Source organism: Aquarana catesbeiana, linkage group LG01 (assembly GCF_042186555.1).
Source record: "Aquarana catesbeiana isolate 2022-GZ linkage group LG01, ASM4218655v1, whole genome shotgun sequence".
NCBI classification, from domain to species: domain Eukaryota; kingdom Metazoa; phylum Chordata; class Amphibia; order Anura; family Ranidae; genus Aquarana; species Aquarana catesbeiana.
In genome coordinates this window covers 675524187-675550543 of record NC_133324.1, presented here as the reverse complement: position 1 = coordinate 675550543, position 26357 = coordinate 675524187, and the positions used below count along the sequence as shown (strand labels likewise).

At 43.0% G+C, this 26357-nt stretch overlaps 1 protein-coding gene and 1 long non-coding RNA gene across 14 annotated transcripts in view; one reads left to right on the top strand and one right to left on the bottom strand.

Annotated features, from left to right (window-relative positions):
• LOC141111090 (uncharacterized) overlaps positions 1 to 774 on the bottom strand; it is a 350106-nt gene extending 349332 nt beyond the window's left edge. For 2 of the 4 annotated variants that reach the window (XR_012236381.1, XR_012236380.1), the window contains exon 1: positions 304 to 603. This is a non-coding gene — a long non-coding RNA (uncharacterized lncRNA). Of the gene's footprint in view, positions 1 to 303 lie in introns of all 4 variants that reach the window. The other 2 variants (XR_012236378.1, XR_012236379.1) reach the window with 2 other exon arrangements.
• CAMK2D (calcium/calmodulin dependent protein kinase II delta) overlaps positions 1 to 26357 on the top strand; it is a 381486-nt gene that overhangs the window by 5714 nt on the left and 349415 nt on the right. For all 10 annotated transcript variants that reach the window (XM_073603037.1, XM_073603064.1, XM_073603019.1 and 7 more), the window contains exon 2: positions 22312 to 22406. In XM_073603037.1, the coding sequence (XP_073459138.1) occupies positions 22312 to 22406 (95 nt within the window). The remainder of the gene's footprint in view (positions 1 to 22311; positions 22407 to 26357) is intronic.

Below are 26357 nucleotides of genomic sequence, written 5' to 3'. Positions count from 1 at the left end.
TCACAATCCATGACAAAGACTGGAATGTGAACGGCAGGTCACTTCTTGATCACAATGTAGAGGAACGTAGACATTGGAGCCTTGCCTCGCTTTATCTCTGCATATGAAACAAATAATTTGCTTCTGGAGCTGCTGATTCAGTCTAAAGGAATGTGAGGCTGAGTGGAATTGTTTTCTCCTCCAGGCATTAATATTCCTCGTACCTCCAGCAATATAGTCCCCGTAATGATCAGGAAGTTCCCTGCTGTCATAGGAGACGATGGCATTCATGCTGTAATCACAAGCACCCTCTTATCCTCTTACCTTTTCAGGGCCGTAATAAATATCTTCCCAGATTTTAGCATTTCCGGAGGATTTTCTTTTCTGGCAAGAGCAGCTAGATTGTATTGGTTAATAGTCCGGGTTGTCATTAAACTGTATTGGCATTGGAATGGTAACTGCATTCCTGGGAGCACCAGGGGGGTAATCTACAGTCCATGTTCTGTTCATGGGCATGGGTCATTCTTCCACCCCCGTGTCCTGATCATAAGATTTTCTACATTGATCCCCCTCCCCTACTCAGTATTTAGTCCACACTGATTTTGGCAGTAAGATTGTTATTATACCACACCCCTTTTACAAGCGGATATTGCCAAAGACAGCGTTTCCTTTGTTAAATACAATTATCAAATGTTCGGTTATCAGCTGTGAACACCCATTTTAATCTTATTTTAGGCTTTTAGAATTTTTTTTTCCCACCCCATGTGATTCTCCTGAGATAAGCATGTCAGCATACACGTCTACCAGTGGATGACTGTAGATGGGTTATAATATAAGGGATGCCTGTAGATGGGTTATAATATAAGGGATGCCTGTAGATGGGATATAATATAAGGGATGCCTGTAGATGAGCTATAATATAAGGGATGCCTGTATATGGGATATGGTATAAGGGATGCCTGTAGATGGGTTATAATATAAGGGATGCCTGTAGATGGGATATGGTATAAGGGATGCCTGTAGATGGGATATAATATAAGGGATGCCTGTAGATGGGATATAATAAAAGGACTGCCTGTAGATGGGATATAATAAAAGGACTGCCTGTAGATGGGATATAATATAAGGGATGCCTGTATATGGGATATGGTATAAGGGATGCCTGTAGATGGGATATGATATAAGGGATGCCTGTAGATGGGATATAATATAAGGGATGCCTGTAGATGGGATATGATATAAGGGATGCCTGTTGATGGGATATAATATAAGGGATGCCTGTAGATGGGATATAATATAAGGGATGCCTGTAGATGGGATATGATATAAGGGATGCCTGTAGATGGGATATAATATAAGGGATGCCTGTAGATGGGATATAATATAAGGGATGCCTGTATATGGGATATGGTATAAGGGATGCCTGTAGATGGGATATGATATAAGGGATGCCTGTAGATGGGATATAATATAAGGGATGCCTGTAGATGGGATATAATATAAGGGATGCCTGTAGATGGGATATGGTATAAGGGATGTCTGTAGATGGGATATGATATAAGGGATGCCTGTAGATGGGATATGATATAAGGGATGCCTGTAGATGGGATATGATATAAGGGATGCCTGTAAATGGGATATGATATATGGGATGCCTGTAGATGAGATATGATATAAGGGATGCCTGTAGATGAGATATGATATAAGGGATGCCTGTAGATGGGATATGATAAAAGGGATGCCTGTAGATGGGATATGATATAAGGAATGCCTGTAGATGGGATATGATATAAGGGATGCCTGTATATGGGAGATGGTATAAGGGATGCCTGTAGATGGGATATGATATAAGGGGTGCCTGTAGATGGGATATGATATAAGGGATGCCTGTAGATGGGATATGATATAAGGGATGCCTGTAAATGGGATATGATATATGGGATGCCTGTAGATGGGATATAATATAAGGGATGCCTGTAGATGGGATATGATATAAGGGATGCCTGTAAATGGGATATGATATATGGGATGCCTGTAGATGGGATATAATATAAGGGATGCCTGTAGATGGGATATGATATAAGGGATGCCTGTAAATGGGATATGATATAAGGGATGCCTGTAAATGGGATATGATATAAGGGATGCCTGTAGATGGGATATAATATAAGGGATGCCTGTAGATGGGATATGATATAAGGGATGCCTGTAAATGGGATATAATATAAGGGATGCCTGTAGATGGGATATGATATAAGGGATGCCTGTAAATGGGATATGATATAAGGGATGCCTGTAAATGGGATATGATATAAGGGATGCCTGTAGATGGGATATAATATAAGGGATGCCTGTAGATGGGATATGATATAAGGGATGCCTGTAAATGGGATATGATATAAGGGATGCCTGTAGATGGGATATAATATAAGGGATGCCTGTAGATGGGATATGATATAAGGGATGCCTGTAGATGGGATATGATATAAGGGATGCCTGTAGATGGGATATGATATAAGGGATGCCTGTAGATGGGATATGATATAAGGGATGCCCGTAAATGGGATATGATATAAGGGATGCCTGTAGATTGGATATGATGTAAGGGATGCCTGTAAATGGGATATGATATAAGGGATGCCTGTAGATGGGATATGATATAAGGAATGCCTGTAGATGGGATATGATATAAGGGATGCCTGTAGATGGGATATGATATAAGGAATGCCTGTAGATGGGATATGATATAAGGGATGCCTGTAGATGGAATATAATACTAGTATTTGTCGCAATATTTGCGATTGTCATTGATCCATATTGAATTCTGTTCCGGTGAAACCTCAGAGTATCTAAGTAAAGTGATGGCTTGCTATGAATAGGTTTCAGTAAACCTTTTCCTGCCAGCTTCTGATTGCATACACTAGAATAAAAGGCAGAAGACACATTCAGAGGAAGCGCCTAGGAGTACAGAACCCTTGGGCTAAGTTCACACTGCAACAGTCTCTGCAAATCGATCTACGATAGATTGCTTTTCAGAAGGTGGCTAAGCAGCAGCTTCCTTAAAGTGAAACTAAACTGTATCTGATCACCACAAATCAAAACACTATTTAATTCATTTTTAATATTCAAAGCAAACTCCCCCATCCATCCATGTCTCCATGCTTTATTTTGTTAAGAAAATACCCCCTAGCAATTCTGGCTGTGGCCATCTTGAATAATGGCAGGAGACGGGTCCTGCCACTTCCTGAATGACTATTTTTTTTAAGGAATGAACATACAGCAAGTCAATCATTTATCATGTGGTTACAAAATTGACAGGCAGTGATGCCTGTTAACTCAGCAAGGCATGTTGAATTAGCCACAGTCAGGATGCAAAGCATTGCAGCTGCGGCATTTTTTTAGCCTCTTTGATTTAAGATGGGTGGTCAGGGGTGGTAAAACTGTGGCTCCAGCATCTGCATTTGCTGGCCCCTTAATCTCCCCCTCCATCCACCCCCAACCCCCCTCCCCCGGCTACCTATGTGAAACAGTGCTTAGGACTTCTTTACACCTCAGTCCCTGCATTCACTGATTCTACATGTCAGTCCCTGCATTCACTGATTCTACATGTCAGTCCCTGCATTCACGGATTCTACATGTGCAATAACATACCTCCCAACATTTTGAGATAGGAATGAGGGACACCTATTAGCAATTGTATGTAGGCATAGGACACGCCCCCTGCCACACCCCCTTAAAGGAGAATGAATGCAAACAAAAGTTAATTAAATCCACAAGTGTTTTTTTTTTACCACTACTATTCCTTTTATTGACTTTTAAAATGTACAAATGCAGCAATTTAGAAATTGGGTGAAACGTTTAGCACTGGGAAACACTTTTTGAAAGATAAAAAGTGTATTTTATATACAACTATATAGATCAGACCAAAATGAGGAACAAATGAGGAGGAAAGAGGGGCAGAGGGACTTTGTTCCAAATCAGGGACAGTTCCTCGAAATCAGGGACAGCCCTTCTAAATCAGGGACAGTTCCTCGAAATCAGGGACAGTCCTTCTAAATCAGGGACAGTTCCTCGAAATCAGGGACAGTCCTTCTAAATCAGGGACAGTTGGGAGGTATGCAATAAGGACTCATTTACACCGTAATGCATTCATGTGGCAATGCTTTTTTTGTAATACGCTGACATGTGTTTTACATGCATTGGGGTTGATTTACTAAAACTGGAGAGTGCAAAATCTGATGCAGCTGTGCATGGAATCCAGTCAGCTTCTAACTTTAGAACTTTAACTTTGAACTTTAACTCTAACTTTAGCTGCTCCAGATTTTGCACTCCCCAGTTTTAGTAAATCAACCCCCATTGTTTTCTTCTGTTTTTTTTACCTTGTTTTCCTTGATGCACCTTCCAGTGCATTGTGTTTATGTCCGTTTGTGCACGCTTGTGCACATTTGCTTGAATTTGAATGTATTGTACTTTTTTTTTTCAGCGCTGGGCAAATGCAATGCAGCATGCTGGTGTGAATTGCATTCATAGGGAACCATTTTTTTATTTTTTATTTTTTTGGTTGCCACACATTGGGAATGTGCTCACAAATGCACCATTCTGGTGTGAATGAACACTTGCATTGTTTATAATGCATTTGCAGTGCATTTTTGTCACATTTGTAGTGCATTTTCTTTTCTACTGAGACTTTAATTTACATGCTTTTGTAGGACCTTGTCTGGCATTCCTGTGGGAACAAATGAAGCAAGCCATACTTTATTTAAACACACATGACAGCACTGCGGTGGTGTAAACTGGGCACATTGAAGGACATTCATTTTTCTTCCAAAGGCATTTGTAGTGCGTTTAAAAATTCATTCAGCTGTATACGGTGTAAATGAGCCCTTTAAGGAAAGTCCGAGGTAATGAGACGCGTGACTGAAGGAAGGGATGTAAATGACATCCACCTCTAAATCGCCAACTCTCTCAAATCCTCCCGGTGTGCCAGGTTTTATCCACATAGATGTCTAGGTGGAAATTCCTGATACCCAGTGATATCAAGGCACAGACAGCTGATTTGAAAGAGCCCAGCAGACCAAAACAAGGCTAATTTAATAAACATTGTATTATTTCAAGACTGAAATTGTAACCTGATTGTGTTAGGCTGTAATTGAGAGGTCTGGAACTGCAAGCCCTTTCCTCCGCCTGCTAGCTTACCCTCTTCTGGATAATAGTGCATGCAGATGATGTGCATATATAGGTCAGGAGCTGAATGCAGTGCAATCAACAGAAGGTACACAAATAAATGTGCCTAAAAATAGATCCTAAAGAGCTAGACTAGAGGTCCCCATAGACATTAGATGATCGCCTCCTCTTCCAACTAGTGACAGACTGATCGATATGGAAGAATAGATGGTGTTTTCCCAATAGCTGTAGTTTTCCCTTGAGTCACTGCTGGCGATATCTTCCCTTTCTATTCAGTATGCATAAACATACTCTTCAAGGGATACAGGTGTGCATCTTAATGGAATGGTCTTTCTCAAAAAGGATATTTTAGTGGTTGAGTCATGTACGCAAGTCAGATACAGTATTTCACAAAAGTCAGTACACCCCTCACTTTTTTGTAAATATTTTATTCTATCTTTTCATGTGACAACACTGAAGAAATGTCACTTTGCTACAATGTAAAGTAGTGAGAATACAGCTTGTATAGAGCTAAAAAGGAGACTGGAACTCCTTTTTAGTCCTGGTTCACACTTGTGAAATGCGGAAACCAGCAATGTGAAAACCAGCGCGATTCCTGTGCGGGTTCCTGCATCGCATATCATTCGCAAGAAGTTCACACTGCTCTCTGCGAACCGCTGCGGGTGTCAATGTAAATTTGATGGCTCCCCCAAATTGGTTTGCAGATCGCAGTGTGAACTGTGAAACTGGACAGGAATCGGATTGCATGAGTGTGAACATTTTATTTTTGCAAAAGGCGGACTATACCTTTTCAGCTTGATTTACACTGATGCAGTGCGATTTTGTTCTGATTTTCAATGCAATTTTCAAGTGCAGTTGCAGTGTAAGAGCCGGTTCACACAGGGGCGACTTGTCAGGCGACCTAGCCGCCTGACAAGTCGCCTCCCATTCTGTACAATGGAACTGTTCTAATAGGAGCGACGCAAGTCGCTCCGACTTAGAAAAAGGTTCCTGTACTACTTCTGGGGCGACTTGCATAGACTTCTATACAGAAGTCGTTTTGCAAGTCGCCTGCAGGTCGCCTCGCTGAGGCGACCTGCAAGTCGTGCCGCCCCTGTGTGAACTGGGGCTAATTTGAATGCAGTTTTGGCATGATTTGGGTACAGCTGTGATTTCAGTGCTGGGGAAGAAAACCTGCTGGAATAGTATGATAATAGAACAGATAAGCCAAAGAGGCACAGGACCCTTTCCCAGAGTCAGATGGCAGCTGCGCTGCATTGATGTGAATGGGCTCTTCAGGAACAAATGCAATTTAGTGTGATCCAATTCACATTTGAAATCTCATCGGAGTGCACCGGGGCTTAATGGGGTAAGCATCCATAGGAATAATGAATGAATTAATTTATTTGACCTTTTCAGTCTATTAAATGAAATGGTAAATATAATGAAATAACGCATTGATTCGTTGTGTTTACTAAGTGACACTTGTGGACTATCTGCAGGTGTCATTTAACACGGAAGCCGCTGCATTTTAATAGCCCTTTCGCTGTGTAATATAAAGCAATTAATAGCTTGCCATTGCCAACTTTATACAGCATAGCATATGTAGTGCAGTAGTCAGGTGTATGCAAGATAGTGCAGGGGTCAGAAGTATGCAGCGTACTGCTCCTTAGATTGCCTGCCAATGGAAGGAAACATTTGCCCAATGCAGTAATTAAGGAGAGGAAGAATTCAAGATTTACACCCCCCGCTGATATTCGGTGAACTGCCCGTGCCTGTACAGTAGCTTTACATAGTTTTCTATTGTGCTGTCTCTAGGTGCCCTGAAGATTAGTGGCAGGATGTAAACAGCCCCAGTAGCACAATTTCATGGTATGCTTCTGGGAAGTTAGGAAGGGGAGGGGGGATAGATATGATTAGCAGATGGGGCAAAACGGATCAATGCACTTTGTGTGAAAGTGCACTTATTCTCTATGGAAGAGTACTGATCTGTTTACCGCTCTCAACAGGGAAGAGAGAACAGAACAGCCGGCGTGGACAATGACACCAACACTGCCTGCCCTGGTGATTGGCTCAGGGATGTCTGGAGTTTTGGTGGCATGGTGTTTGGGAGCCCCTTTGGGACTTAAAGGCCCTAAGAAATTGCCTGGTTTACCAACCCCAACCCCCTTACTGGCACTTGGGTCTAACCAAGGTCTTTTAAGTGTCTAATGCCAAAATTTCCACTGCCAACTCGGGCTCCCCATGTGACATATTAATGAAAACATCCATAAGAGGATAGGTCACTTAGGGGGCCACACACTGTAACCCCACTGCTATTACATAACAGCCCATTGTGCTGAGAGGTACAGTACACGTGGAATCATCCTTAGGCAGAGAACCAACTTTTTCCGCTGCCAATCATAAACCATGTGGATTGATTCCCCCATTTCTAACTATGAGCAAGTGTTCTCAGAAATTCTAGCTGAAAATGATAACTTGTTCATGTATTACTGTACTTGTCTGGCATCTTTGTTTGATGAGTTTGTATATCCAAATAACTATACTTCAATTATCTGCTGTGTCAAGTGTTCAGTTGTAAAACAGGAAACCAGTATTAACTTCACCGTCTGCTCTCATTCTAGGTCAGTACCTAAGGGATCTTAATTGAAACAGATGCAAATATTTAAGTGTCACTAAACCCTTGTAAAAAAAAAAAAAAAAAAAAAAAAGAAAAAAAGCAGTGTACCAATTAAATATAAAATATATACCTCCACCTCATGATTAGTTTTCTGGATCAAGCTTAAATTTAGCATTAAGATTATTTGACCTGCCCCCTCAATCCTCATAGGCAATGGTCTTGAATTTTCAGTATGAGGGCTCAGAAGTGCAGGTATAATCATACATGCACTGTTTGTCTCAATCTACACATTGTGTCAGCATTCAGCAATGTACCTCAGGCTGATTACCAGTTGGAGAAGGTTGTATGTGCTGCTTCGTAGCTGTGCTGGTATATAAAATTGTAGTCCATAACAGAAATGCAGTAAGGAAGGTAAAGGAAGGTAGCTACGTTTGACAAGGTTGCCTTTTGTCCCTGCTTTGAGCAGTCTGTCCCTGGGAAACAAATGTCCCTGTCAATGTCCCCCACTGGCAGCTAATGCAGAGGAATTAAAGTCACACCTCAGTTCAGTTCATCAGCTCCAAAAACACTTGAACAGATATACGGCAAACTAAAACAGTTTCAGTGGCAGTTAACTTGCTGCCCTCCTTGCCTTACTACTGACTCCTGCACTCTGCCTTCCTACTGAACTCTGAACTATGCATTACATGCTACTGACCCCTACACTTTGCCTTACTACTGACCTCTGAACTATGCATTACATGCTACTGACCCCTACACTTTGCCTTACTACTGACCTCTGAACTATGCATTACATGCTACTGACCCCTACACTTTGCCTTACTACTGACCTCTGGACTATGCATTACATGCTACTGACCCCTACACTTTGCCTTACTACTGACCTCTGAAATATGCATTACATGCTGCTGAACCCTACACTTTGCCTTACTACTGACCTCTAAACTATGTATTACTTGCTACTGACCCCTGCACTCTGCCTTGCTACTGACCCCTGCACTCTGCCTTGCTACTGACCCCTGCACTCTGCCTTACTACTGACCTCTGAACTATGTATTACTTGCTACTGACCCCTGCACTCTGCCTTGCTACTGACCCCTGCACTCTGCCTTGCTACTGACCTCTGAACTATGTATTACTTGCTACTGAGCCCTGCACTCTGCCTTACTACTGACCTCTGAACTATGCGTTATTTACTACTGACCCCTGCACTCTCCCTTACTACTGACCTCTAAACTATACATTATTTACTACTGACCCCTGCACTCTCCCTTATTACTGACCTCTGAACTATGCATTATTTACTACTGACCCCTGCACTCTCCCTTACTACTGACCTCTGAACTATGCATTACTACCAACCTCTGAGCTATGCATTACTTACTACTGACCTCTGAACAATGCATTACTTATTACTGACCCCTGAACTATACATTCCTTACTGCTGACCTCTGAACTGTGCACTACTTACTACTGACCTTTACACTCTGCCTTACTACTGACCCCTGCACTTTGCATTACTTACTACTGACCCCTGAACTCTGAGTTACTGCTACTGACCTTTGAACTCTGTGTTACTTACTCCTGACCCTTAAACTATACATTATATACTACAAATAGGAGCCACTTTATTGGCCATGCCTTCAGGTATTTGGTGAGCAGTGCATTACATGGCTGCATTTTTCTTCTTGATACCTTCAAGGCAACTATGCATATCAGTAGTAAATAACGCATAGTTCAGAGGTCAGTAGTAAGGCAGAGTGCAGGGCTCAGTAGCAAGTAATACATAGTTCAGAGGTCAGTAGCAAGGCAGAGTGCAGGGGTCAGTAGCAAGGCAGAGTGCAGGGGTGGCTATTTGAAATCTATTTGTTTAAACCTTGAATGTCTGCCCCCTTGTTCTGAAAGTCTGCGGTCAATTGTTTGAGGGCATGTTATGAATCAGGGTTTGGTTTTGTGGGCATGATACAAATGGGTGGTTGGTGGTGGTGTGGTGTGGTTTTTCTTTGAAAATCGGGTAACCTTAACATTTAACTTACTGTAAGACCATGTAGGGCTAGAACAGTAGCCCTCAAAAGAGAAGTTCAAAGGTCTGATTTTTAAACGTATTCTATTTTTTTTCGAAGCCTATTGACACTTTACAGTTGTCCATTTCATAGTTTTCAAAGCTGTTGTGATGAATTGTGTGTCAGGCAGACAATAAAGTCTCCTTTTTTTAGTGTATGCACTTTTTTTTTAAGTGAATTAAAAAACGACTTTAAGAAGTGCTAGTACTGGGGCAGGTCTTATGCATCCTATGCTATGACCTCTTAGACAGTTGTCACCGCAATTGAAAATTTCCCCTCTATTCCTATTCTGATACTTCCAGTCCCAGAGGAAGTATGGATGTCTTTACACAGACAGCAATTGTTAGTTTTTATACTATACCAAGAAGATGTCAACCTGCTTGTTCTAAATGGAGAGCTTCTCAGTTCTTTGCTTTTGACACTCTATATAGCACTCATGAACTGTCCGACAGATATGGATATTTTATACATAGTTACATCTGTCAAGCTTGAAACATTGTAACCGTGTATATACCATACCTGGGCAATACCTCTGGAAGCTGGAAATCACCGTAGACAGCCTTCTCTCAGGGATTTCCACTTGCATCTGGTTCTTGTGCAGAGCAGCCAGCCTGGTGCATTGTGAACACAGGTTGTCGGCCGCACGGCACAGGCGCCATTTAGAGCATGCTTTGCATTTTTTTCTTGTACAAATGTTTTTATTGAACAGGAATATCAACATATCAGTACAAGTAAATAATGAAAGACACATTATGTGAACATACTGAAACAACTTATAACATCACAAACATAATAGTGAACGGCGTTAGGATCCGTATCAGATCTCCAAACTGCAATTGGCTTCTTGTGGTAGCAACAGTAAACATATCTATGGTGAGACATTGGATTACGCCACTGTTATAAAACGAAATACCTAATTTTAAATAGTAAATGTGGTGAGAACTGTAAAAAGAGATGATTATGTTTGAAATATAGCAAATTATAATAAAAAAAGGAAAAAATAAATAAAATAAATAAGAGTGTTTCCATATTAGCTCACAGTGTGTGTCGATGGCCCACAGAACATATCTTGTAGGCTATAGAAACTGAATAAGGGAAAAGGAAAAAAGGAAGAGAATAAATAGAGGGATAACCAGAGAAATATTAAAATAGAAAGATAGGTCATAAAGAAAAATGTAAGTAGTTGGAAAAAGAGAAAGAAAGAAAAGGGGGGAAATCCACGGGGTGGGGGGGATGGAGCTATGTTAGAGAGTAGGTGGAATCAAACCGAGATGGATGGGAGTACACTACCCACGGCTGCCAAACTCAGAGGAATTTATCATGTGAATCGGATGCCATAATATCATTTACCCGTTTTTGACAGCCTCGAAACTGAGACCCGGAGTCTTCCAGGCCCTTGCTATGGTTAATTTAGTTGCAGTAAAGATATGGGATGCCAAATGGCGTTCTGGCCCTAATAGCTCAGCTATCGGTTTCCCCAATAGAGCTTCAAAAGGATCCCTCTTTATATTAGTATTGAAGAGGTTACGAAGCAATGCATAAACTGACCCATAGCCTACAGACCCTGGGGCACTGCCACCAAATGTGTGCCATTGTACCTTCATGAGAACACCAACGAAAGCACAGCGGGGAATATGTTGGAATAAAACTCGCCAATCTGGCTGGAGTGTAATACCATCTATAAAGTACTTTATAGGCATTTTCCAAATAGAGTACATTTTTGGAGCATTTGCAGAGTGAGATGGTCATGATCTGCCAGTCCTCCGGGTCCAATCTCCTCCCCAACTCCGCCTCCCATTGAAGGTGATAGGGTCTCAGGGGTGGTCTCTTGGAGCCTATTATAGCCGTATATATTAAAGAAATCAAACCCGGGGACTGGGGCCGCGATCTGCAAATGCTTTCAAACGGAGTTAATGTATAGGGGATTGGTTGATATCTTATTAGGGATTGAAGGAAGTGTTGAATTTGTATGTAACTGTAGTGTTCCTTAAGGGGAATGTCATGGGAAGAACGTAAAGCTGCGAAAGGTATGATTTTGGTAGGGGTGAACATAGAATGGACATCAGTGAAGCCAGTTTCAGTCCACCACGAAAATTGTAACGGATTATCGTATCCAGGTGGGAATAATGGGCATTGAAGGAGACGCAGCAAGGGAAGATGGGGAGAAATTAAGCCCGCAGAGTATTTGACTGAGTCCCATGCATGCAGAGAGTGAGCTAAACATGGGTCTATAGTGGTAGGGCGATGGGCTTGAGGAAGCCAAGGAAGGGAAGACAATGGTATTGGATCTGAGTCCACCATATCAATGGTGGCCAATAATGGCATCTGCTGTTTCTCGTGGAGGTGGGATAATGGGGCAATGGGCGCTGCCGTATAGTAAGCTTGAAGATTGGGCACCGAGAGGCCACCATTAATTCTATGTGTATACAACACTTGTCTCTTAATTCTAGGTTTTATTGAGCCCCAAATGAATTGCATAATTTTTCATTGATGTATACGAAGAATATGGGAAGGGACCTGAACCAGTAAAACCCGGAAATAGTAATGCAACTTTGGGAGATACGTCATGCGAATGGTTGCAATCCTCCCGAACCGCGACAATGGAAGGGTGGCCCAGGAGGATAGCAGGGCCGATAATTTGCAGAATAGTAAAGGATAGTTGGCCTGGTATAAAGCTGAGTAATTTGAAGTAAGCCGAATCCCAAGGTAGGGTAATGCTTCCAACCACTGAAAAGGGAATGTGGATTGTAGGGCTGCCAGTTCTGAGGCGGAGAGGTTGAGTGACATTGCTCTGGATTTGGTGGGATTGACTGCTAGGCCCGAGAAGGTGGCAAAGGTATCTAAGAGTGAAAGCAGGTTCGGGAGGGAAATTCTGGGTTTAGTGATGGTCAGTAGGATGTCATCCGCAAATAGTGATAACTTATGCGAGGTGCCTGCCACCTCGACTCCTGCTATGTCCGGATGAGATCGTATGGCCTCCGCTAGGGGTACCAGTGCCAAAATAAATAAAAGTGGGGAGAGTGGGCAACCTTGACGGGTACCCCTTGTAATAGGAAAAATGCTTGACTCAAACCCACAGTATTTCACTTTAGCTTGAGGAGAATCGTATATAGCGGAAACCCACCTCGTAAAAGAGGCCCCGAATCCGTAACGTTTAAGTACCTGTATCAAGTAGGGCCACGATAAAGTGTCAAAAGCTTTGTTGATATCTAATGATAAAAACATTGTTTCTAGGGATCTATTGTGGACGATGTGTTGGATTTGAAGGAGGCGGTGAATGGCATCACTGGCCTGTCTCCTTGGGACAAAGCCCACTTGATCCTTTTTTATTAAACGTGGTAAAAAAGAATTGAGGGGATTAGCTAAGATTTTGGTTAAAATTTCCATGTCGATATTGATTAGTGAAATTGGCCGGAAATTAGCCCAAGATGAGTGATCTCTGTCAGGTTTAGGGATCATGACAACATTGGCGGTAAGCAAGTTAGGCGTAAATGGGCGGCCTTCCTTGACTGAATTATACATATTTGATAGGTGGGGAGCAATAACATATGCTGTTTTCCGATATAATAGTGCCGTAAAGCCATCGGGGCCCGGTCTTTTACCCACCTTCAGTTCTTTAATACACTGGAGGACTTCCGAGACTTGTATGTCCCGGTCCATCAAGGATTTATGAGCTTCAGACAAGGAAGGTAGAGATAAGTTGGTCAAAAAAGGTTCTGGGTCATGGGCGGGAGAAAGGTTAGGTGCAGAGTATAATTTAATAAGACGATACCGGAACTCCTCCAGTACTCGTTGTGGATTACCGGTAAGAGTATTGTGACGGGTACGTAATGTAATGGGAGCAAATTTAGGAACGAATGTATGCAATTTATTTGCTAACATTGCATTTGGTTTATTGGATTTGGCATACCATTTTTGTCGGGTCCATCTTAACGTACGTTCCGCTTCATCCGTCAAGCATAAATCAAGCTCTGTATGGGCCTTATCTAAGAGTTTGCGATTAGCTGGGGAGGGGGATTGTTTGAACATTTTCACTATTGTTTCCAATTTATCCTCCAGGTCATGGCGTACCCTTTCCCTTTCTTTTTTACGTTTAGAGGCCAGGCGAATAATGTGACCTCTTAGGACTGCCTTATATGCTTCCCATAATGTAACGGGAGACGAAACGGAGCCTAAATTCAATTTAAAATATTCTACTGAGGCCTTGTGGATATCTTTAAGGATCTCATTGTATGACAAAAGGGAGTCATTCATCACCCAAGAGGAAAATTGTGGTTTACAGAGTAAAGATTTGCACACCGTAAGAATAGGATCATGATCTGACCACGGAACCAACAATATGGAGCTGGAGTGTATTAAAGGAAGGTGTTTGCGGAGAACGAACATGTGATCAATCCTGGAATGGGAATGATGGGGGTGGGAATAATGTGTGTAATCTCTGCCCCTGGGATGGAGTTCCCTCCAAACATCTACTAAGTCATATTGCTGCAGTGAATGTTGAAATCTTTTAGCTGCGGGGGCAGGGGTTTTGTGATCTGAGGGGTAATTGTCTAAGGAAGGGTTCAATACCACATTGGAGTCTCCCGCCAAAAGCACTGTGCCTCGTTGGTGAGAACTCAACAAGGCGCAGACATGGGTCAGAAAAGGTCCTGGATTTTTATTCGGGGCATAATAAGTCATAATCGTAAACCTCTGTATCTTGGATGGTTCCTTGGAGAATTAGGTACCTGCCATTTGGGTCTGCTATCTGTTTACTGCAAGTAAATGTGACCGACTTGTGTAGGGCAATCATGACACCCCTCTGCTTGGTAGGGGCGTTAGACAGAAAAACATGGGGATAATCTGACGCAAAATATTTGGGGGAGGAGGATGCCAAATGAGTTTCCTGCAGACAAGCAATATCTATTTTTTGTTGCTTAAGGTACTTGAAGATCTTGACCCTTTTCTGAGGGGAATTCATGCCCTGGACATTCAAGGACAACCAGTTTATTGTCATTTAAACGGGGGGGGGGGGGGGGGGGGATTCCTGTACATTGTTCCAGCCAAACACCCCGTGGATTGAGAAAGAGGGGAGAGAAAAAAAAGACAAGAAAAAGACCAAGAAGAGGGGAGAAGAAGAGAAGCAAGACAAAAAAATAAGTGTATTGAGGAGAGCTCGAAAAAGAGCAAACCCCTTGAGGATATTTGCTACATTTTGTGGGTTGTGCGACCCACAGGTGGGTGGGAGCCTGGCCAAGACAACCGTCTCAGCCAAGTGCCAGCACATAAGGGGGAGCAGTGGTCCGACGGAACCACCGGCCTATGTCATAAGAATGTAAACTATTAATTAAAGTTATGCACAGAATCTAAGAAGATTCAAATGGACCATTTAACTAGAACCAGCATAAGCAACAAAAATCAAACATATAAAACAAAACATTTGAAGGTAAGATTGTATAAAATCCCCAGGCTCTCGGAGACGGCTGCTAACCCACCATCACCCTCAGGTAAGCATGGAGACCAGCCCGACCTTACTGCGCCAGCATCCTCCCCGAATCCTCAAACAGGGCCGAGAGTCCGCCGCGCAGAAGCTGAGGCCAGATTGGTAAACCAATAACATTGCCTTAGTAAGGTATACATAACCCCCCCCCCGCGCACTCTTCGTTAAAAAAAAAATGTATATAAAAAGAAAAAAGAAAGAAAACAAGCTCAGGAAAAATTATTGAAAAAAATAAAAGTCACTCTTTCAATCTTCGGTATATCCATTGTGTGGGGAAATGACAGACAAGTCAGTCTGTGCCCGTGTCTCTGGATTAAACAAAAGGGTATCTATGTACACCCTCGCCGCCATCTCACAAATGGGGAGGCCAATTTTGGGTGTTAAATGATAACTCCAGGGCAAAGGACTAAGGACAAATCAAAGTGCAAACAAATCAATGGGGGGGGGGGCAGTTCCAATAGTTCCCATGTGCATAGGGAAATAAACTGTCGGGATAACTACAATCCTTGGTTGTGGCATGTGGGCTGGTAGGAAAGAAAAAACTCAGGAATCATAAAAGTAAATTCCAAGTACCTTCAACCATTCGCAGACTTAAGAAAGCGTTGGGCCTGTAGATCCCTCAAGGCCTGGGATCCTGGCTGAGAGCGTTGTGAGGATTGTCGCGGAGGTCTGGATGGACCCGGTCTGGAAGAAGAGGACGATGACGACGTTACCGGTTGGGAGGCAGGGAGGTCCAACTGCAGATCCTGGAAGTGTATTTTCAGGTCAGCTGGGGAAGTAGCGTGAAATTGGCGACCCAAGTGGGAGAAGGAGAGCTTGAAGGAGAATCCCCATCTATATTTGATCTCGTAGGATTGAAGGACCTGAAGATAGGGTTTCAGGCCTCGCCGTCTGGCTATGGTGACCGGAGACAGGTCTGCAAACAACTGAAGAGAGTTACCTTGAAAAGAGAGGTCAGATTGATTTCTTGCCGCTTGCAGAAGCTTCTCTTTAGTACGGTAGTAATGGAATTTGATGATAACATCCCTCGGAGGGCCTTCTGAGGGTTTGGGTGCCAGGGACCTGTGAATGCGATCAAATTCGAGCCTCTCCACTGGGATCTCGGGGGCCAATTCTTGAAAAAAGGCAGTGGCAGTGCCATGCAGGTGGGTGATGAGCTCCGGGATGCCGCGTAAGCGTAATTTGTCCCTGCGGGCCCTATTTTTGGCATCCTCCAATTTAACTTTCAGGGTCTCAATCTCGGTATTCAATTTATCAACCTACTCCTCATGACCCTCAAGGACCGTGGTAGCCAGGTCCATGCATTGTTCTAGCTGGTTGGTGCGGTGGCCTATCTCTTTAAGGCCCCTCACCAGGTCCGAGGAGAGCTTGCGGGATGCTACTGTGATTTCGTCCCTCACAATACTGCGGAACTTGTCCAGCAGAGTGTCCGGGTCTGTGGAAACAGGACTCCTCAAGTCTGTAGGGAACTGATGCATGCTGTCCACCGGGGACGCCGGGTCCTCAGCAGAAAGCTGTGTGGCATCATCTGACTCTGGAAGCTCAGACGCCATCTTAACTTTCCCCCTGCCAGGCCCTGAGGAGAGTTTGTGTGATTGCCTGCTCTTGGGCTTGTTCTTTGCGGGTCGGTACATTACCGATCAGTGCCCTAGATGTTCTGGAACCCGGGGAGGGGTGAGAGCTGTGTCCCCGCTCTCTCTGTGCTATCGCTGGCCGGGTAATAGTTTCCGTCGGCGCGGAGCTGTGGAGTCAAGCGGCCATCTCCGGCGCTCGCGCGCATGCGCCCCCGCTTTGCATTTTTTTTTTAATGAATGCCTTGCATTTATTCAGAAAGTGCAAAACATTCTCTAAAATGATGCCCATGCTAAGTGGATGGCCTCCTGTGTTCACAATGCAGCAGGCCAGCCCCTTAGCATGGGAACCAGAAGCAAGTGGATATCACTGAGATAGGGGTGTCTGCTTCAGTGATTTCCAGTTATCAGAGGTATTGCCCAGGTATGATATATACAGTATATGGTTACATTGGTCCAAGCTGGACAAATGTAACTATTTCTAGAATATCTGTACCTGGAATTCTTCTTTACAAGGTCATTCACACCACTTGGTGTGCTGGGATCGTGCTGGGCAAGTCTGCAGTCTCAGCACAAGACAAGGCAATAAAGTCTTGTTCCCTATGAGGCCAGTTCACACTGCTATGTCACAGTGGGATTGATTTACTAAAACTGGAGAGGGCAAAATCTGGTGTAGCTGTGCATGGTAGCCAATCAGCTTCTAACTTCAGCTTGTTCAATTAAGCTTTGACAAAAAAGAAACTGGAAGATGATTGGTTTCTATGCAGAGCTGCACCAGATTTTGCGCTCTCCAGTTTTAGTAAATGAACCCCTGTGATCTATGCTGAAAAAAGGAATGTATATAGTACTTTTTTTCAGTGCAGCATGGTGCAGTGCAAACCATTGCTCTGCGCTGCTGGCAATAGAACCAAGTGAAATGTCGCTTTTAAATTTAAATAGAAAAAAAAAAAGCCCTGGGCCCCAGTGAGCACTGGAGGGGCAGAACAGAGAACTTGTGACTGATGGTCACCAGCCCTTTATTCAGTGAAGACCAAGGACTGAGCAAAGAGCGGTCTTCAATCGTTCAGTTCTCTGTCCTAAAAGCATCGGACCAATGCTGCATCCACCTAGGTGAGTATGTAGGTTTGTTTTTTCATATCCTGCACTTCTGTTTTAAGGTAGAAAACCTTTCACTAGCTTTCCCTCTTCTCTGCTGTCAATCATATCCTGTGAGGAGGGAACTAAGGTCGGGGCCAAGGCACGCTGTGTGTGTCTTGGATGAATACAGCCTGACTCGGAAGCACACCTGCACATGAGACCCCATAGAGAAGAGTAGGTAAGGGGTCGCTCAAGTGCAATGTCCACAGAGCAGGTAAGTATAAAACTCTTTTTTCCTTTAAAAATAAATAAATGGAAAGAAACTTTAATAAAGCAAAAAGTAATGTACATCAATGCATGTCATAGGAAGACACCTGATTCATCTCTCCAGTTGACCACACAAAGGCCCCTTCCACACTTATACGACTTGTCCCACGATTTTGTACTGCAAAATTGTATGACAAGTCATTCTCCATGATTTTCAATGACTACCATTCATATTGGCACGACTTTAAGTCATGCCGGCTTCAAAGTAGTCCCTGCACTACTTTGGTCCAACTTCCATGCGAGTTGATGTCCATAGACCTCAATGTTAAACCCTCAAGTAGCATGCAAATCGTACCTGAATAATATAGACACGATTTCAGTACAACTTTGTAAGCACAAGCTGAGAATGGTTAATGCCAAAGTTGTGGCAAAGTCGTAAAAAGTAGTACTGCTCCCAAATCGCGGTAAAAACGCAGCAAAATCGTGGACGCGAAATCGCGGTAAAATTTTGCGTCTTTGAAGTCGCACAAGTGTGAAAGGGGCCTAAAGCTTGCCATACACCAGTAGAATTTTGTTTGGGGGAACCATCTAAAAATGAAAATCGTCTATTTTTTATTTATTTATTTATTTATTTTTTATGGTTAGCGGGGTCATATTGACATTTTGTTCTTGACTGTGGTGAGAAAAATTAAAGGAGCAGAGTAGAAAATGTTTCTTGAATGAACAACATTCTTACTATGAGTGTGGCGTTTTCAGGTCTGGACAAAATTTTAAGGGCTTTTGAACAAAATGAGTTGACTCAATGATGGCAAGTAACAATGATCTCCTCAATGATTTTTCGGTGAACGCACATCTAACTGTGCATGACCAACTTTAAAGAGGATCTTCAGTCAGTTTAAAAAAAAAAACAAAAAAATGTTTTAATGAAGAGACACCTACTAGTCCAGGGATCCAGCGCTGTCCTCACCCGGGCTGGTTCTTTACTGATCTTCAGGTTCCCAGTGCCGCCATGTTTACTGTGGGGAGCTGTGCTGTGAATTGTCCCACAGCCTCCCGGGAAGTTGCAGGGAGGGAGGAGGGAGAACTTCCGCTGGGATCACCTAGGCAAAGTGGGAATGGGTACCTGCTAGAAATACAAAAAAATGAGGCAGGAGGATCAGCAGAACTTCCCTTTTAACCACTTGCTGACCAGTGAGGTAACTGTATCTCATTGGACTTCAAGTGGTTATACCAGGATGATGCCTGCATCATCCTGGTACTGTTTTTTAAAGATGATGGTCGGCTGTTTTGTAATAGCAGTCCTAGCAGCTAACTAACTGGATTGGTTTTACAAGCCGTGGGAGGGAACGCCAACACCCCCCCCCCCCGCCCCCACGCCGGCTTCTGTGGCTTCATTAGGCTGTCCCGTCCCACCCGATCAACCAGCCCCTGCTTCCATGGGTTGATCATAGAGCCAAACAGGGACCAGATCGGCTTTGTTCAGCTCTATGGTATAGTAACCCAAAAGCGATGACCTTACATAACTTCCCGTTTCCCGTAAAGGGCCCCATTTTTAAAAATTCAAAGCATTTGATCACACTGATCTTGACATAATCAAATGCTTTTAAGGGCAGAGGAGGGATCTGGGGTCTTATAGACCCCAGACCTCGCCAAAAAGAGTACATGTCACATGCCTATTGCTGTCACAAGGAATGTTTACACTCTTTGTGACAGCAAAAAAGTGATAAAAAAATGTAAAGTAACAGTGTAAAAATAAATAAATAATTTTCAAATTTCTTTTTAAAAGTGCCCTCACTCCCCCGTGCTCACGCGCAGGGCAAACAAACGGCGATCGTCCCACAGGTGAGGTATCACTGCAATCGTCAGATCATGGGCAGTAATTCTAGCACCATACCTCCTGTGTAAATCTAAAGTGGTAACCTGCAAATGCTTTTAAATGCATTGCCTATGGATAGTAAAATTGACGCTGTTTGTCGCCATTGCCCGGGCGTGCGCAATTTTAAAGCATGACATGTTTGGTATCTATTTACTCGGCATAACATCATATTTTATAATTTACTAAAAATTGGGTTGAGTATTGTGTTTTTTTCCATTAAGATTACAAAAAGTGTATTTTTTTTTCAAAAAAGTCGTGTTTGAAAAACCTCTGCGAAAAACAAATGTGACATAAAAAAATTGCAAAACCCACCAATTTATTCTCTAGGGCTTCTGCCTTAAAGTGGTTCCAAAGGCAAAAGTTTTTCTTTTTATCTTAATGCATTCTGTACATTAAGATAAAAAACTTTCTGTCTGCAGCAGCCCCTGTCAACCCCCCTAATACTTACCTGAGCCCCCTCTCAATCCAGCGATGTTGCATGAAAGCCTGGGCAGGGCTCCCTCCTGATTGGCTGAGACACAGCAGCGGGCACCATTGACTCCCGCTGCTGTCAGTCAAAGTCAGTGAGCCAATGAGGAGAGAGAGGGGGTGGGGATGAGCTGCAGCTCTGTGTCTGAATGGACACACAGAGTAGCAGCTTGGCTCGGGTGTCCCCATAGCAGGCTGCTCTGAATCCGAGTGGTATGGCCTTGTGTGAAAGAATCTTTAGCGTCCCAAGTATCATGTGTAAGAAGAAGCTTACTCTAGTACAGGGATATGCAATTAGCGGACCTCCAGCTGTTGTAAAACTATAAGTCCCATCATGCCTCTGGTGTAATGCTTGTGGCTGTCAGAGTCTTGCTATGCATCATGGGACTTGTAGTTCTGCAACAGCTGGAGGTCCGCTAATTGCATATCCCTGCTAGTATATTTAGTCTGCCTGCTTTTATTTTCTTTGACACATGCAACAATAAAGGAGTAAGGTTTAAAATAAAAGAAGGAGCAACTCTTGATAGTTTTTTTTTAATTTTATTTCTTTATTTAATATTAATAATGCTATGCGAGACACTTATACTAAAAGTCAGGCAGGCTTCTCTGTTTTTTGTAGGTTTTCCTATTTTACATGACAACTATTCATTAAGTGTCTGTTTAATAGCTAAAGTGGGCGTAAGAATGTGAAAGATGAGATGGTTGTAATGCAGTCAGGTAAGTGAACAGAAGGCATTTTGTAGGAGAGGTAGAATGTGTGTTGAGTAATCGGAGATTGGTTTACATTACCATGTATCACCATTCAAGAAAGTCAACAAACAGCATTTTGAGCTAAACAAAGACCCACGTGAATCGACCCTGATCACGTTTTAGGTGCGCGTGTTGAGAAATGACTGGACAATGGTAATAAAGCAATAAAAAAAGCAATGATCATGTCAAAAAGCTTGGTAATGTATGCCAACTCTCAGAGCCTTCATCAGTTAAAAGCTGTCAGGACATGTAAAGAGGGTGACACCACTTTACACACCGATGTGTACTTTGTTAGATGTATGGGGTATGAATACTTGTGGGACATTTTATTTATTTATTACAGGTACTTGTATAGCGCCGTCAATTTACACAGCGCTTTTACATATACATTGTACATTCACATCAGTCCCTACCCTCAAGAACAGGGATCCTCAAACTACAGCCCTCCAGCTGTTGCAGAACTACACGTCCCATAAGGCATTGTAAAACTCTGATATTCACAGACATGACTAGGCATGATGGGAATTGCAGTTCCTGAACTACTGGAGGGTTGTAGTTTGAAGACACCTGCTCAAGGAGCTTACTACCTAAGGTCCCTAAAACACATTTCTACATATACTTGGGCAAATTTAGACAGGATCTGATTAACTTAACCTACCAGCATGTCTTTAGGAGGAAACCAGAGTACCCGGAGGAAACCCACACAGGGAGGACATGCAAACTCCAGGCAAATGATGTCATGGATTCGAACCAGCAACCCTTTTTACTGTTAGGTGAAAGTGCTAACCACTACACCACTGTGCTGACATATTAATGAGACAGGAGGTGGTGTCGGATGACTTCTGAGAAACACATTTCCTCCACACGTCATTAATCCTAAATGCCTTCTAGAAAACCGTGAAATGCAGTCGTCCACTATGGGCAACATTTCTCCATTATCAGATCAGACAATCTTTTACTGATGAAACGATTTCAACAGACTTGTTTTTGTTTTTCAGGGGTGCGTTCTCTGTGGTGAGGAGATGCATGAAGATTACCACGGGACAAGAGTATGCAGCCAAAATTATCAACACCAAAAAGCTATCAGCAAGAGGTATTCTTCAAAATGTGCCTTATTATTGGATTGCCTTATTATTATTATTATTATTATTATAATTAAAGGGTCTGTCACCCAAATGTTTTATATTCCTAATGTGTATGTTGTACCATGTACTTCCGTTAAAATGTATCCTGTTCTCTTTGGATTCCTCCCTTTATGTGAAATACCTGGGGATCCTGCCAGTCACCGTGCTTTCCTATTTCAACCTGACCACACTTGGCATGGAAGCGCATCCAGGGAGTGATCGGTTTGCTTTTATGCATTCTACTTGGGAGCGCCCTCGTAATTCATTCGTAAGCCCTGCACCCTTCAAACTGGCAGCCCATACGGAGGTACGGGCTGGAAGCTGCAGGGCTTGTCTGCAGAAACCTAACATTGTAATCCTGATCCACAGATCACGGGCGCAATGCTTTCCAGGCTCCAGGGAAAAAAAAAAATGCACTGATGTCAGGATGTTTTCTACTTCCACCTGCCACAATCCCCCCCTAAAGTCTGAAGGACAGTAAACTAGCCCTTTGCTGAAAAAGTTTGGAGACCCCTGCTCTAAAGGATCCCTTACAATAATATTCAGGTCTCAGGAAACCCTAACTAAATCTAATACATAGGGGTCAATGGGAAAATGCCTCTTACAATGTTGGTCAGAATGCTATCCTTACATGCTGCTAAAAAGATCACTGCTGTCAATGCTGCTGTTTTACCAAGTAGTGTCGGCCCTGAAACTCTACCGGCATCATCAAATGGAGAGTCAGTAAGCCACAGCTCAAGCAACCTCTGGAGGGACCCTAGGGTTCCACTGAAACCCTGGCTGAGGATGGCTGCTTTAATGGCTTGGACTGAAAAAAATAATTTTTCTTTGTTTTAATAACAAGGGCAAATGAAATGGATAACTGCAATGGCAAATTAGCTGTCTCTGCCCAAGATTAGATTAAAGTAGCTGTAAACCCTTACGTATAACCAGTGAAGTGACTGACCTCAGGTGATACACAGAGATGAAACAAATTCTAAATAAGTTGTACCTGGTTTTTCTGCAGTCTTCTCTTCTCTGCATCCATTCGAAGTCCAGAATTAATAAAGTATGTCTGAAATAGGGGGTGGAGAGCTAAAGTTACACTCTGCAGAGCTCAGTGAGGAGAGCTCTGAGAGCTGATTGGAGGGAAGGGATGCTTCTCCGTTCACACAGCACGCAGGAACAGAACTGAGGCTGTCAATCAGCTGGAGATCCCTCCCCTGTTACCAATTTTCTCTTTATGTCAGGAAAACTTGTGAGAAGTGACTCATGCAGATAGCAGAGGAATGAAGCAGCAAAGAGAAATGACACTTGGTGCTGTTAACTGAGGCAAGCTCACACTATAGAGGGATATGCTTTGTTCATACACTATATTGTTAAAGTATTGAGACGCCTGCCTTTACACGCACATGAACTTTAATGGCATCCCGGTCATGGCATCGAGGGTTCAATATTGAGTTGGCCCACCCTTTGCAGCTATAACAGCTTCAACTCTTATGGGAAGGCTGTCCACAAGGTTTAGGAGTGTATCTATGGGAATGTTTGACCATTCTTCCAGAAGTGCATTTGTGAGGTCAGGCACAGATGTGGACGAGAAGGCCTGGCTCACATTCTCCGCTCTAATTCATCCCAAAGGTGTTCTATCGGGTTTAGGTCAGTCGAGTTCCTCCACCCCAAACTCACTCATCCATGTCTTTATGGACCTTGCATTGTGCACTGGTCCAAATCATTTGGTGGATGGGAGATTATGGTGTGGTGTTGCTTTTCAGGGGTTGGGCTTGGCCCTTTAGTTCCAGTGAAGGGAACTCTTAGACCCTTTTGACACTGGGGTGTTTTTCAGGCGCTTTTGGGCTAAAAATAGCATCTGTAAAGTGCCTAAAAATACCTCCCTTGCAGTCCCAGTCTGAAAGCCAGAGTGCTTCTACACTGGGGCGCTGTGCTGGCAGGACGTTAAAAAAAAGTCCTGCATGCAGCTTCTTTGGGGTGGTGGAGGAACGGTGTATACACCACTCCTCCACCACTCCTGTACATTGAAATCAATGGGCACCGCTGCCTGCAAAGCGCTTCGGCAGCGGCTCTACATGGGCGCATTTAACCCTTTATTCAACCGCTAGTGGGGGTTAAAAGCTTCCCACTAGCGGCCGAATAGCGCCATTAAAATGACGGTAAAGCGCCGCTAAAACTAGCAGTGTTTTACCGGCATCCGCCCCAGTGTGAAAGCAGCCTTAAGGTGTCAGCATATCAAGACATTTTGGACAATTTCATGCTCCCAACTTTGTGGGAACAGTTAGGGGATGATCCCCTTCGTGTTCCAACATGACTGCGCACCAGTGCACAAAGCAAGGTCCATAAAGACATGGATAAGTGGGTTTGGGGTGGAGGAACTTGACTGGCCTGCACAGAGTACTGACCTCAACCTGATAGTACACCTTTGGGGTGAATCAGAGTGGAGACAAGCCAGGCCTTCTTGTCCACATTAGTGCCTGACCTCACAAATGCACTTCTGGAAGAATGGTCAAACATTCCCATAGACACACTCCTAAACCTTGTGGACAGCCTTTCCAGAAGAGTTGAAGCTGTTATAGCTGCAAAGGGTGGGCCAACTAAATATTGAACCCTACAGACTAAGATGCCATTAAAGTCCATGTGCTTGTAAAGGCAGGTGTCCCAATACTTTTGACAATATAGTATATTTTTTTTTATGTCTGAGGTTTATAACCTCTTTAATGAAATACAAATGATTTAGGTAAACTTCAGGAACTATTTCCTGTAATTGGGTGCGACCTACTGCAATACGATTCTGATAAGTCGGGTGTTGTGATCCAGGATCCAATGTGCTGGAAATTGCCATCTGATTCCCAGTTGTTTTCAGCAGAGACAAACTTCCCACAGCCAGTTTAAAATGGGTGTGCATGTTACTAAAGAGGTGGGGGATGCATTATATGATGTACTTAATGCTGCCATTCTGTTAATATGGATAATGGTTATGGAGATGACCCCTTGCTCTAAATAGGAGATCCTATGACTTTGTATACAGTCAGTATGTATATATTACAAGCCCACTGCAGCCATGCAGCCAGAAAGTACTGCTGTAGCTTAGGGCTCATTAGTGGGCAGTCGTCTGCCTGAAAGGCATCCTGCAACATGGGAGTAAGATGCTTCTGTAGTATGTTGTGAAAAAAATAGGTCAGCGCTTAATTGAATCATATTCCTCTTCATTATTTACAAATGAACTTGCTCCATTAAGGCATACTGTATTTAACAGTAGAGCTTCACAGAATTCTTCAGAGATAGGAGCACTCAATCAACAGCCAGTTTAATGGAGGATATGTTCTTCTAAAACAGGAATATGTTCAGGAGGCCTTGGAGAGATAAGGATTTGTTCTGCTGATAACACAAACATTGTCATTTAATCCAGAATGTGGTACACTCTAGAAATATGTATAGTGCCAGCCGTCAGGTTATGAACAAAGTGTGCCTGTTGTCCTAACGCGTTAGAGGCGGCCTGGTGATAGGACCAAAAGATTGCAGTCTATCCATTGTCACAGAAACCAATGACACTGACGTGGAATAAGCATGGCGTACATGTTGTGTGTATGTGTGTATGTTTATATATATATATATATATATATATATATATATATATATATATATATATATATATATATATATATATATATATATATATATATATATATTCTGAATAAAAATCAGTATGGCTTATAGATCTACCCTAAAGTGGTTTCCTAAGGCACATTGTTAAAACTTGTGAGCAGAAGAGACAAAACACATTTCTATGTGTGTTCCCAGAACACAAAGGTGTGAATGGGGCCTAACACATCAGTCTTTGTATTTCTAAATCCCTCTTGTAACATAGTTTTATTACCTGTTGATCCTGTCAGTAAGCCTGTTATTTTTCATTTTCCAGACCAAGCTGT